The sequence below is a fragment of the Limulus polyphemus genome, unplaced genomic scaffold, assembly GCF_000517525.1.
Source record: "Limulus polyphemus unplaced genomic scaffold, Limulus_polyphemus-2.1.2 Scaffold17, whole genome shotgun sequence".
Lineage (NCBI taxonomy): Eukaryota > Metazoa > Arthropoda > Merostomata > Xiphosura > Limulidae > Limulus > Limulus polyphemus.
The window spans coordinates 771,959-784,439 of NW_013665627.1; the positions used below are offsets into that span (position 1 = coordinate 771,959).

Below are 12,481 nucleotides of genomic sequence, written 5' to 3' on the forward strand. Positions count from 1 at the left end.
AGCACAGATAGCCCACTGTGTAGCTTTGTGCTTAATTACAAACAAACAAACAAATTTAAGATAAAAGGTATTTAAATAATATGATTTGCGTTAGTGGGTTATTTAAATGAACTATTGGCGTTCCGTGGCATCCATTAATAAAAACTGACTGAAAGATAATATAGTATATCAATGAAAAAGCGGCTTTTCTAAATTTGTTTGATAAATGTGAAGGTTAGAAATTTGAGCATTAACATAATGCAACGTTTTTAGGCTGCAATGAGCTTTTCTGGTTTTGTTTTTCTGACTAATTCTTTCTTATATGATGAGTTGTTTATGTGTCTATGTATTTGTTTTTGTTTTTTTTTTACTTTGCCTAGGAAGGAGAGTTTGATTGGGATGAAACTCTCCAAGGAACCATTCTTGGATCATTTTATTATACCTACGTATTGACTCAACTTCTAGGAGGACGGATGGCGGAGATTTACAGTTCTAAATGGGTGTATGGAGTAACAATAGTGGGCACATCTGTGTTATCTATCTTGACTCCTCTACTTGCCAGGGTGCATGTTGCAGCTTTGATCGTGGTTCGAGTCTTAGAAGGATTACTAGGGGTAATGTTAAATTATATGAATCTTCGCTAAAAACATAGGCAAATAATTTACCGTTATTATTATTACTTTTGAATTATTTTCATGAACATGCTATATAATTATGTGTAATATTACAGACTATAAACCGATTACGGATTTTAAAGTTCCGATAATTGTCTAAGAAATATATGCTCCAACAATCGTGTACTTTAAAAAAAATTCGACTTACAACTATTTGTTTGGGTTAAGTGAATAAAACTGACATTCCAGTAAAATCCTAATGTATTTTACTATAGTGAACACCTTTGTATACTGAAAGGGTTGTTAGCGATCTATGATTACATTTACATATCCATTACCCTTGCACCTGGTCATACTCTTGGTCTGTGATTAATCATATTAGGTGTGATTTGTTTCTTGCGATTCAGCTGAAGTTTATGATTTGAAAGCGTAAATAGTGCTTATACTTGCCTCCTTCTAGGGTGGTTAGATTACAGGACTTTTTGACATGAAGAATTTTGATTCCACAACTATAGAAGCATGCAAAGCACGATATTTTAACTTTTGGAACAAATTATAAATATAATGTTGAATAGTTTCAGTAAAGTAAGAGAAGGCTTGATACCAGTGATGAAAAAATAAGCTACGCCATGATCAGCTACCAGTCTCATAACAGATGTAATGGAGAAAGTTAAACAACTAGTCATCGGAAAAACAACAAGAATAAAACAACAATCTACTGCAGATAATGTAGGAACCTCCTTTAAAACTGTTAATAAGATTGTAACAGGTGGTCGGTAGACGTAGTCGTTTTGAGTTACAAATAAATGTATTTATTACCAAGTTAAGCAGCCGTGGGTTAAGCACACAAGCCACCAACTTGAGGAGCCTACATTTGGAATAAAGAAATTCACTCAGAGATAAGTCGTAGTAATACAAAAATAAGTTTAAATCAGTATGTTCAAGTACTCACCTACATCTATAGTTCCAAAACTGTTTTGCAATAACTATACATCGAAATGCCTAAATTAATCATGGTAAATAGCTAAATGCTCGTTAATCAAACCCTCCATAAGATTCATCAACATAGAAACTACAACAAACAAATTATCAACGAGGTTAACACGGAGTATCCCTTCAGACATAATTATGTTTAGACAATTCAGTTAACACTTGTTACAATATATTTCATAATAGCTCTATTATCTCTGCTATTAATTTTGCTAGCTCTTCAATAGGATTATCTTGTAATACTGTTATTTCGTCAGACATAATATATCATTTAGTAAATACGTTGTTAGACCAGATAGATATAGCAATAATTACTTATAGGACGATTGTACGGCGAATATCTGCAAGACTCTGTAATATAGCCATTTTTGTTTCAGTTTGTTTGTTATGGATTTCGCGCAAAGCTACACGAGGGCTATCCGCGCTAGCCATCCCTAATTTAGCAGTGTAAGACTAGAGGGAAAGGAGATTTAATTCAGTTCCTAGCATTGGGTGAATATTTTTATAGGCACGTCAAAACTAGGTCAAAAAAGGACTATTTTAAGTGAAACTAGAACTAAAAACAGGACTTAAACATTGAAGTCTGTTAAGGGTACTCAAGTATAGAATATCTCAGGTTACATTTTGCCGTCTTCAGCCGTAGCCAAACCGAAAAGCAGAGAGAGAAATAAAGAGACATATAGGCCACTACAAAAGATCACTTGAAGGATAAAAAAACTTAGTTCCTAAACACTGGCATTCTGATTTCCATTATGATCACATACATGTACAAGTATCGTAATAAAACCTGAGATATCTACATCAATAAATACTACAATTAGAGTAATAAAAACTTTAAATGTACCCTCCTATTTCCAATACCGTAAAATGCACCCAGTCTCCTCTCTGATCAATATGCTATTGAAGTGCTCTCGAATTTGAATGAATTAACTTGAATAACACCAAATACGGTATCTAATATGCACGTGTTAGTTATTAAAGGTTATAATTGAAGACATTTTTACTAATATTTTTTGGATTCAGACACTTGGATACTTCAACTGATATAGCTGTCGTAGAAACCCTAGCATTATTTTCACGAATTTATTCGTTCCATGCCATTTTCCAATGTTGAATGTAGAATAACAAATATACTTTAACGTGGCTAATATGTTCAGCTAAGACACGAATCTATTAGAGATACTTAGAAAATGATTATTAGTGTGGTCATGGATGTTCTCCTGTTCATGTTAAAACGTTCCATAGTTTGTATAGGAAAATGGTGGAGATAACAAAGAGCTAGGTGGAAAAAGTTGAGTTAAATTAAAAGTAAACCAGTGAAACCTCAAATCAGAAGATTACATTTTCAGCTGAATGAAATATTGCAAATCTTGATGATGTAGCCCGCTGTAGATCTTAGATGACAGTCACACTGATGTTGCTATATTGAATTAAGAAACTTGTGGTCACGCTCGTATTTCTGCGAAGACATTCCTTTATTACGTTTTTAATATTTTAATGCACAAGTCAACCTGTTTATTTGACTCGCAAAGATTTCTTACATTATAGGCTAACTGTAATATTAGTTGACAGTGGCTTTTATATTTATTTTCTTACATTATAGGCTAACTGTAATGCTAGTTGGCAGTGGCTTTTATATTTATTTTAACATTTCATAGAGTAAGTGTTTATAACCAGAATAAAATGCATTCAGAATCTGAGTCGTTTTTGACCGTATGTATTATATATATTCAAACGACCATTTCATGCAAGTTTGGGACAAATCTATGATTGTATCATTTTGGGACATTTTTGACATTCTTCTTTATCTTTTACTATGAAAATTATTGATAGTTTTCTGTAAAGCTTCGCTAATATACCTGCTTTAGAATATAATATACAGAGAAATCACTCTGTTTAAAGCCATTATGATTTATACTTAATTCCAAAAGGTCTGCATTGAAAAGTAAATACTACAGTCTCTTGCAAAATCTATAATATCTAAGTTACTGTAAAATTACAATCGCATTGTATAGAAATAATAAAAAACGTTACTGTTAGGTGTATCAAGTCAATATAATTATTTTGTACTGTTTATGTCTAAAACTAAGTAATGAGCTTGATTGCCAGATAAGCTAGCATTGTTTGTTTCCAATTCAGCAAGATATATAATATCAATATAATTATTTTAATACTTTGATGATTCAAAGTATTTAAATCATAAACGTATTTGTGGGGTAAATTAAATGAAATCAAGTTTAAGACGTTTTCTTAATCACACTTTCATATATATATATATAACTTGTAAAACATTTAAAGAAATTGTTAAATTCCATAAGGAAACCAAAAACATGTTTGTAAACTTATGTAAAAAATTACTAGAAATTCATAAATTGATAAGATATTTTACATTATAAGCTTAAAAATTGTAAATGGTATATCAATAGCTAATTCAACCAATAAGCTTAATAGCCTAATCAAGTAAATCAAAGTAAATATTTTGTAGAGAGTCGTAAAATTATATATTCGGACTAAAACAGCACTTATATATGATTTTTTCCTAGATGATATAAGCCCATACCATTGTTTTTAATATTTTATTTGTCGTTCATATAAGACGCTATTTACTCCGATGGTGGACGGAGGTTATTTTTTTCATTCGCTTGTGTTTGTTTGTGTTTTTATCGGCAAAATTTCTCGAAAACGCTTGAATGGATTTGGACTATGATTCAACTTATAAGTGATTAGTTTTTGGAAGGTAAAGGTCAAGGTCAAAAATCAGAAAAATCCCTATTTGTTAACATGGGGGACCGAATTTTCAAACAATGTTTGCTTTATAACTCAATCAACTTTTGATGATACTTGGTGGACATATGTAGAATATTATTCATCATTGCCCTGCCAAAAACGGTCCGTGTCCGTTGATAACGGCAGACATATGGCAAATTTTCGTATTTATTGAGAGCCGAATATGATCAATACTGTATGGCGGAGGTATGCACTCTACTGTGTGCCTCTCTAGTTTTATTTGTATTACTTGTTTTGTTGTGACTATATAAAACTCTTCTATACTTTATTTAAACAAAATAATGTTAAACTTTCTTATTAACTGGCTTATAGTGATGAAACAAAATAATAATGAATATCGAAGGTTATTTGATGATATAATGCAATAGTATAATAAACATAAATTCTAGAATACATGTTTAAGAACTATCTAAACAGTGATACAGGAGAAACTTTATCACATAATAGGGACCTAGCTATCCTGCGATGCACGTAATGTTGGGACACTGGCTAACTCGATCACAGAGGGGTTTGTTGTCTTCCATGGTCTTCATTGGTGGAGACATAGGAACAGTGATATCAATACTTATAACAGGAATGATGTGTGAAACTGACTTTCTTGGTGGATGGCCTGCTGGATTTTATTTATTAGGTAACATGTTTACTGACTGTTCTATAAATCAAAAGCACGAAAAATTTACTATAAAGAAATAACGAAATGTAAAATAAATTTGGAGTGTAATTTAAAACAATACGATTACTTTCCTGCCATAAACATTATGTTAAGTTGACAAGTATTTAAGATGCAGGAATGGCATAAAAGATTCTTGTTGAACGAGCACTACGTACTAGAAATTACCAAAGTATCAATTTTAAGCCGCTTTTCATTGATATACTATATTATCTTTCAGTCAGTTTTTATTAATGGATGCCACGGAACGCCAATAGTTCATTTAAATAACCCACTAACGCAAATCACATTATTTAAATACCTTTTATCTTAAACTTGTTTGTTTGTAATTAAGCACAATGGGCTATCTGTGCGCTACAAACCACGGGTATCGAAACCCGGATTCTAGCGTTGTAAGTCCGCAGACATACCGCTGTGCCACTGGGGGGCACTTTTGAGTAAGAGGCTAAAATGATAAATTATGCTTCATTATGAAACCATATCATAATGAATGGCTCCATTAAAGATTAGTTTCATGAAATAAATAGAAAGAGTCGAGCACTGGATATCAAAATAAGTTATTGAAAAGGTAATTGCTCTTCAAAACATAATTAACCGTATATATACTTTTATGCACGTAAAAAACTTAAAAATACCGTTATAGCTGTAATTTCTTGTTCTGACTAATGATGATTTTATTTAAACTTATGAAATATACATTGCTGTTGGATACTAATTATTCATGAAACATGTTGATACAAAGATTAATGTTATCCTTGTATCGAAATAGTACTTCCTGACGCTCATTTAGTTAGAGAAATTAAAACGTGAATATGCATCTATCAAAACATGCTCGTAATCCACAAAATATTCTGAGCTACCTTGCAGTTGAATTATGAAAGTTAACATGTACAAATGTTAACAAAGGTAACATGGAAATATACACTTTGTAAACCGAAAAATGGATCCCACTTGTATCTAAATGCTTTGCCGGAGCGAAACATGTGTTTTTAAAACTTACATTTAAGAATCTTACTAAATTTTTTTTCATTTATAGTAATCAAAAGATTCTGTAATATGGTAACAAATAAAACTTACATATAAATACGTAACATGCGTATAAGTTATAGCATTTTAATTGATCATAAAACATTTATTTACTTAAAATTTATTCGTAGAATTTCTCTAAAGCAACTAGATCCTGTAAAGTTTGTTTCCTGTTTGGCTAAAATAATATGGTTGAATATTATTCTATGGATACAATCTAGAATCGTTCGGAAGATTTTTGTATACATCTGTTTGAGCATACTTCTGTATATATATATATATACAGATAGCCCATTGTGTAGCTCTGTTCTTAACTTCAAACAAACAATCTTACATATGTTTACTAAATAGCTGATAACATGTTGCACCAACAACCCCAAGGATCAACACAGCATAATCCAGTCTCGCACACGTGCCATTTTATTCTATATTGGTAAAACCTTACTCCATTGAATATTGTTGCCTGAAGACACGAAGGATATCAACATACAGCTTGTTACCAAATGTATACTTTCTGCTGCGTTTCCAAATACAGATGTCGATACAATATGTCATGGATACTAAAAATAGAACCAACACCTTGCTGACATTTCAAGTCGAACTTAAAGAGAAAAGAAGAAAGTAGCTTTTGCTTCAGCAATTGTTTTTAAGACAACCTACCATCATTGTAGCGTATTTTTTCACACTAGGAGAAACATGTGGTAATCTTTGTGTCATATAATGTTAAATTCCATTGATATATAACATATAATTGATTTTAGTTTTCTCGGTTACTTGATGAGTTTGCATGTGTATATATATATATATATACACACACATTCGTACTAAATTTAAATGTAATTTTATGGAAGTAAAAGAAATAGCAAACAATGAAAAAAAATGCAGCCACAAAACACGTATCCAACATCGGGACACAAATCATAAAGTGGTTCATTATCTAATGTGTCCTGGTTTTCTCAGGTACCGGTGGAAGTAGGACCCTAATTGTGTTGCGGGTACACCGTCTATCCAGTTTAACTTCAACTCCCCCGGCCTCACATGCTTAGAAGAGAAAAAAGCAAATGTTGGTCCTCTAGCCCACAACTTTCCACATCTTTACCACTTTTCGTTGTTTGCAGCCAGATGTGGGTAGGTGGTTGCTTAACAAAATGCCCCCAGTTGCACAGTGGTATGCCTGTGGACTTACAACGCTAGAGACCGGGTCTAGATACATATGGTGGACAGAGCACAGATAATCCATTGTGTAGCTTTGTGCTTAACTTCAAATAAACAAACAAGCTTACAAAAATAAATAAATAAAATGAAAACAATAATAAGAAAGAAACAATTAGAATACAAGACACAATAAAATAAATTTCTAAAATTTATTGTAGCAAAAATAATTGGAATTACTTATTTGGATATTTCATATCTTAAATAGGTGGATTAATGTAGTTGTAACGCTTTCCCCTATATCAGGCCTGCTGCTGTTTGGATCTCTTTAGAACCATTGAAGATCCATATAGCTGTATGAAAGGGTAGTGGATGGGAGTTATACTAACAATTTAGGTTGGGCTTAGTATATAAATACCTTAGCATCTTAGTATCAATGTCCAAACATCATACTGGGGGCTGGAATGCTAACTTCAAGAACAGTTTTGATGTCTCCCCCATTATTTTATTATTGTTTTTATTTTATGTATTTCTTTTTTGTGAGCAATCACCTTCCCACATCTGGCTGCAAACAGCGAAATGTGGTCAAGGTGAGGGTCGCTGTGGGCTAGAGCAACCACATTTGCTTTTTTTTTTTCTTTAAGCATGTGAGGCTGGCGAAGTTGAAATTAAACTGGATAGACGGTATACCCGCAACACAATTTTGGTCTTACTTCTGTCGGTACCTGATAAAGCCAGGACACATTAGATAATGACACACCTTATGATTTGTGCCCTAGTGGTCAGTGTTTATTATCTGCTTGCGTTTTTTTTTTTCGTTCTACATAAAATTATAGTTAATTATATTTCATTTAAGGTTTGCATTTGCTGTGTAAAATTCACTCTACTCGTTTTGATGTAAGACATGAGTTGTTAACTTAGTTTTTACATATCTATTTCAGATTTTATGTCTTTGATTTTTGCTTTTGTTATTTGGTGATACTTTAGACATGTATTATGTTTTCGAATGTTCCAGGTGCGGGAGGTATCGTGTGGTTTATATTTTGGATATTTTTAGCATTTGATTCCCCAGAAGACCATCCAAGAATATCCAAACAAGAACTTATTTTCATTCAGAAAGATCAGAACAGAGCGCATGGAAACAAAGTATGTAAAACGTTTGAAAATCGTAACAACAAATAAAAAAAATTATATTCTACTTATGCAAACAAACAAATTAAGAAGGCGTGTTACATTTTAGGGCGTATCGATTGCAACATTTACACAGTTTCAAATGTAGTGTATGGCCCCAGAATTAACTGGATTTTAAGTTATTGTTCAGTGTTTATATATTTCTCAGCTAATTCTGATTTCCTCGTGTATCATCTAGAATGTGCAAATAACCAAGTAAATCACGTGAAATCGCAGCCGATATAAAGTCACTGTGGAACGGCATCTATCAGAACTATGTTTTTACTTTTTTTTTGGCGGCGTATCTTAAGTAGTTCGATGACAGGAAAAAATTATCGCTTTTAGAAAGGTCGATCATTTAAAATTTCTAATACATTGGAGAACAAAGAGACATGGATGAACTTGGAACACTTGCGACACTTCTAACAGATGACAATACACGGAAATATAGGTCAGTGGCAGAAGTTGTTCACCTGCTCCAGGAAACATCACGCAACATAATCAAGAAGGATTCCAACAAGCTGCATCCATGACATCTGAAGAAAAAGAAGACAGAAGATCAACCTTAGAAAACCGTAAGAACGGTACCCAGCCGAGAGCAGTTGACAGTATGACCGTAGGAACGGTACCTAGCCTGGAGAAGGTGACATTATGACCGTAGGAAGGGTACCCAGTCGGAAGAAAATGACAGTATGACCGTAGGAACGGTATTCAGCCGGAAGAAAGAGACAGTATAATCACAGGAACGGTACCCAGCCGGAAGAAAATGACAGTATGATGATGCTTTACGAAGCATATGTGTAGCTTGATAACTGTGACAAATCTCGTGTTGTTGTTTTTTGTTTTTTTAACGGTCTACGACTCAAACAAAATTCCAATAGTGGTACGTGGGTAGTGAAAAGATTTCAACGGGATTTATATCTGTCAAATTGCCGGATGTAGGGCTAATGCAATCAGACTGTTGAAATGAGTGTTGCTGTATACTCGATGGACTATGAAAGCATGTATGGAGGAGTGATGTGTCTTATAACGGAGCCTTTTGCAGTAAAAACTCAGTTGCAGATCTATTGTCAAGATGCACAGTCGTTAGGCAAAGAACAACCGGAAGTCGCGGCATGGACTGTAATGACTTGGTGAGGCTCTGAAATCTTTTAAATATAATGTACTCAACATCCGTATGTTCATATATGGTTGAAATGTGAAACTAAGGTGACGAAAGCAATTACGCTTCATCCACTTATTTGTGATGTGCATGAACTTGAAAAATTGCATACGGTATCATAGTGTTTTCTAATTCTTTTGCTACGAAATCTAGTAAGCTGTGCGATTTTCATTAATTAATTAATTAATACTTTGTAGTTTATAATAATACACCCCATTTCATCACATAGCTGAAAAAATATCGGGATACTTACAATAAATTATGTTCCTGAAACATATAAACAAAAAATATCAACATCGTCAAATCAATTTCGAATTCAGCATTATTTTCTTTTAAGTCCCTTATGCATGAAACGTTTTGTCAACTGATTCAGATAATACATATATTTTTCTCGATTTTCACACTTGGTTTAAGGTAAATATTTTTTGTTTTATAAAAGTACATCTAAGGAAAGGCGTAGAAGCATATTCACATGACGCTAAATCCAATTTGTTATTTATATTTACAAATCATACCGTCTTTCCTGTACGCAGAAAGCGCCAGTTCCTTGGAAGAATGTTTTGACATCCATTCCGATCTGGATGCTGATCGCCACGCATTTTGGACAAGACTTTGGTTTGAATATGCTCCTGACTGAACTTCCTACTTACATGAAAAATATTCTCCATTTCAACATGGAAACGGTAGGTAAATTCTATTATATTAATCAATGTTCTCTGTTTTCCTTGGGATTTGTTGAAGATCATGAGATTCATTATCACTCGTTACGTTCAAATATTCCATACTGATCTTTAAATGGTTGGATATAACGGGATTTTGCCTATTAAATCATAAGAAATGCTGTTTCAGATGATTCTATTAAGTTCCTCTGTATGGCAAGTTAAATATGTTATATTTGATTTCATATAGCCTGCTTTACGTAGAGAACAGATGTATTAATGTCCTTAAATGATGAAACAAGAATAACCGTGCAGAACTTTAAACCATATTGTATTTCAAATTCTAAAACAGTCGTTCTTAGATGAACTCTTTGACGTAAGGATATTTTCACAGACAAAAGGTAAGCCAAATACTAAACAGTACCTATCTCAAACTCGTGTGCTACTCTAGTAGGACAGTGGGATTTGAAAGTCACTGTTAGAATGCGCTCAAAGCCCCAACGTCCTGTGATTTTTTTTCTTTTGTGGCAACGGGATACGAGTCAACAACCCTGAACCTAAAAAAACATGGCATGTTAACCACTAGGTTAGGTTATGCAATCCTGCAAAACTATGAATATGTTTACAATAATTCAGAAATATGATTTTTATCAAATATTACTGAATATCATTATGCATTGTAACAGTAATAAAAAAATAGATATATTTTAATACTGTTAGCAACATGGAACCTATCAACAAATGACGAATCTCATGAAAAAAACAGATCGTGAAACACAAATTAGGCTACGTGATAAGAAGCTGAAAAAAATACTTAAAATATATTCATTAAATATCCAAGATTTTCTTTAATTTGAATATTGAACTAAAATCGGATTGAATATATTCGTCAAATAAAACACTAAAGTAAAAGAAATATTTTAAATAATGTTAAACTATGATCAGAATATCGAAGGATAAAATTTCTACTTTGTAACGTATTAAATCAAAAAACATTGGAAACTTTTGTTCTAAAATTAGAATAAAAACATGTTTATCCGTGATTGATTAAAAATTCCTATGTTAAATATAACGATGGACTCACAGAAACTTTGCAATTAATACCTTTGAATAAACTTTATAGAACTATAATAATAATCAGGTCATAAGTATTATTTTATTCTCATTCGCATTTTAGTTTCTGTTAGTGTTTAACAAAACCAAACGTATATAAATGCTTTATTTTACGTTTGTTATCAATGAAATAATATGTGTTTTCTTATATACTTTGACCAGATTAGATTACTTTAAAGTAAACAGGATTTAGACTTGATTTTCAAAATCGCTGTTTCATTCTTCTACTGGGTTTTAATACGATCCCATCACTATATTGGTAGAATGATATCCATATTTTTTTCTCGTATTTAATAAATTATGATATAACAAGATAAGCGCCTCCCAGTGGCACAGCAGTATGTCCGTGGACTTACAACGCTAGAAACCGGGTTTCGTTACTCGTGGTGGGCAGAGCAAAGATAGTGCATTGTGTAGTTTTGTGCATAAATTCAAATAAACAAACAAGATAAGCTCTGGAAAAATGAACCATAAAAAATAAATCAGATGTTCTGGTACGTTAAATATTAAAATATCGCCATTGATTCCCAAGACATAACGGTTCGCTATTATAAACTTACATTGTACAAAAACTACCACAATTTAGGTATTTAGAAAAATCATGATATACTTTGAAACTGAAGCAAAACTTTCATTTAGAATAAAAGCTTGTTTTTAAAGAGCATGAAAGTTAAAAACTTAAATAATAAGACACATTATTTTTTTTACAAACGGCGGACAAAAAAGCATTTTGCTGATTTGTACAGAGATTGAGTACTTTATATTAAAATGACTCTGGAGTTTCACCACATCGTTATAGTCCTTGTTATCAAGTCCTGTCATACTCTACCTGACAACAGTGCATCTTGGGAAATATCTGCTGCGTATTTTCTTTATAAAAGGTTCCGTCGTAAGCTGTCATGTTCAAAGCATACGCTTCCTCCCAGCTACTTTTCATAATACATCTAGTGTATGAGGATGATGCTTTCTAAGCTCGAGTTTCAACAGTCAGGTCACACATAAATCCATAAGATGTTACGTCCGGTATCAATACATCTTCATATGAAATTACATGACAACCCGTTTTGCTCTCCAGCTGCCTGTTATATTCTGAAATTTGTATATATATATATATATATATATATAGTAGTATTAATAAACTATAATAATAATACTTAAT

The 12,481-nt window shown here is 32.5% G+C and overlaps 1 protein-coding gene across 2 annotated transcripts in view; it reads left to right on the plus strand.

Moving 5' to 3' along the window:
- Nucleotides 1–12,481, plus strand: part of LOC106457547 (putative inorganic phosphate cotransporter) — a 53,772-nt gene that overhangs the window by 24,216 nt on the left and 17,075 nt on the right. Inside the window, exons 4-7 of one of the 2 annotated variants that reach the window (XM_022383690.1) lie at nucleotides 360–593; nucleotides 4,818–5,001; nucleotides 8,234–8,364; nucleotides 10,084–10,237. In XM_022383690.1, coding sequence (XP_022239398.1) covers nucleotides 360–593; nucleotides 4,818–5,001; nucleotides 8,234–8,364; nucleotides 10,084–10,237 — 703 coding nt within the window. The remainder of the gene's footprint in view (nucleotides 1–359; nucleotides 594–4,817; nucleotides 5,002–8,233; nucleotides 8,365–10,083; nucleotides 10,238–12,481) is intronic. The other variant, XM_022383683.1, reaches the window with a different exon arrangement.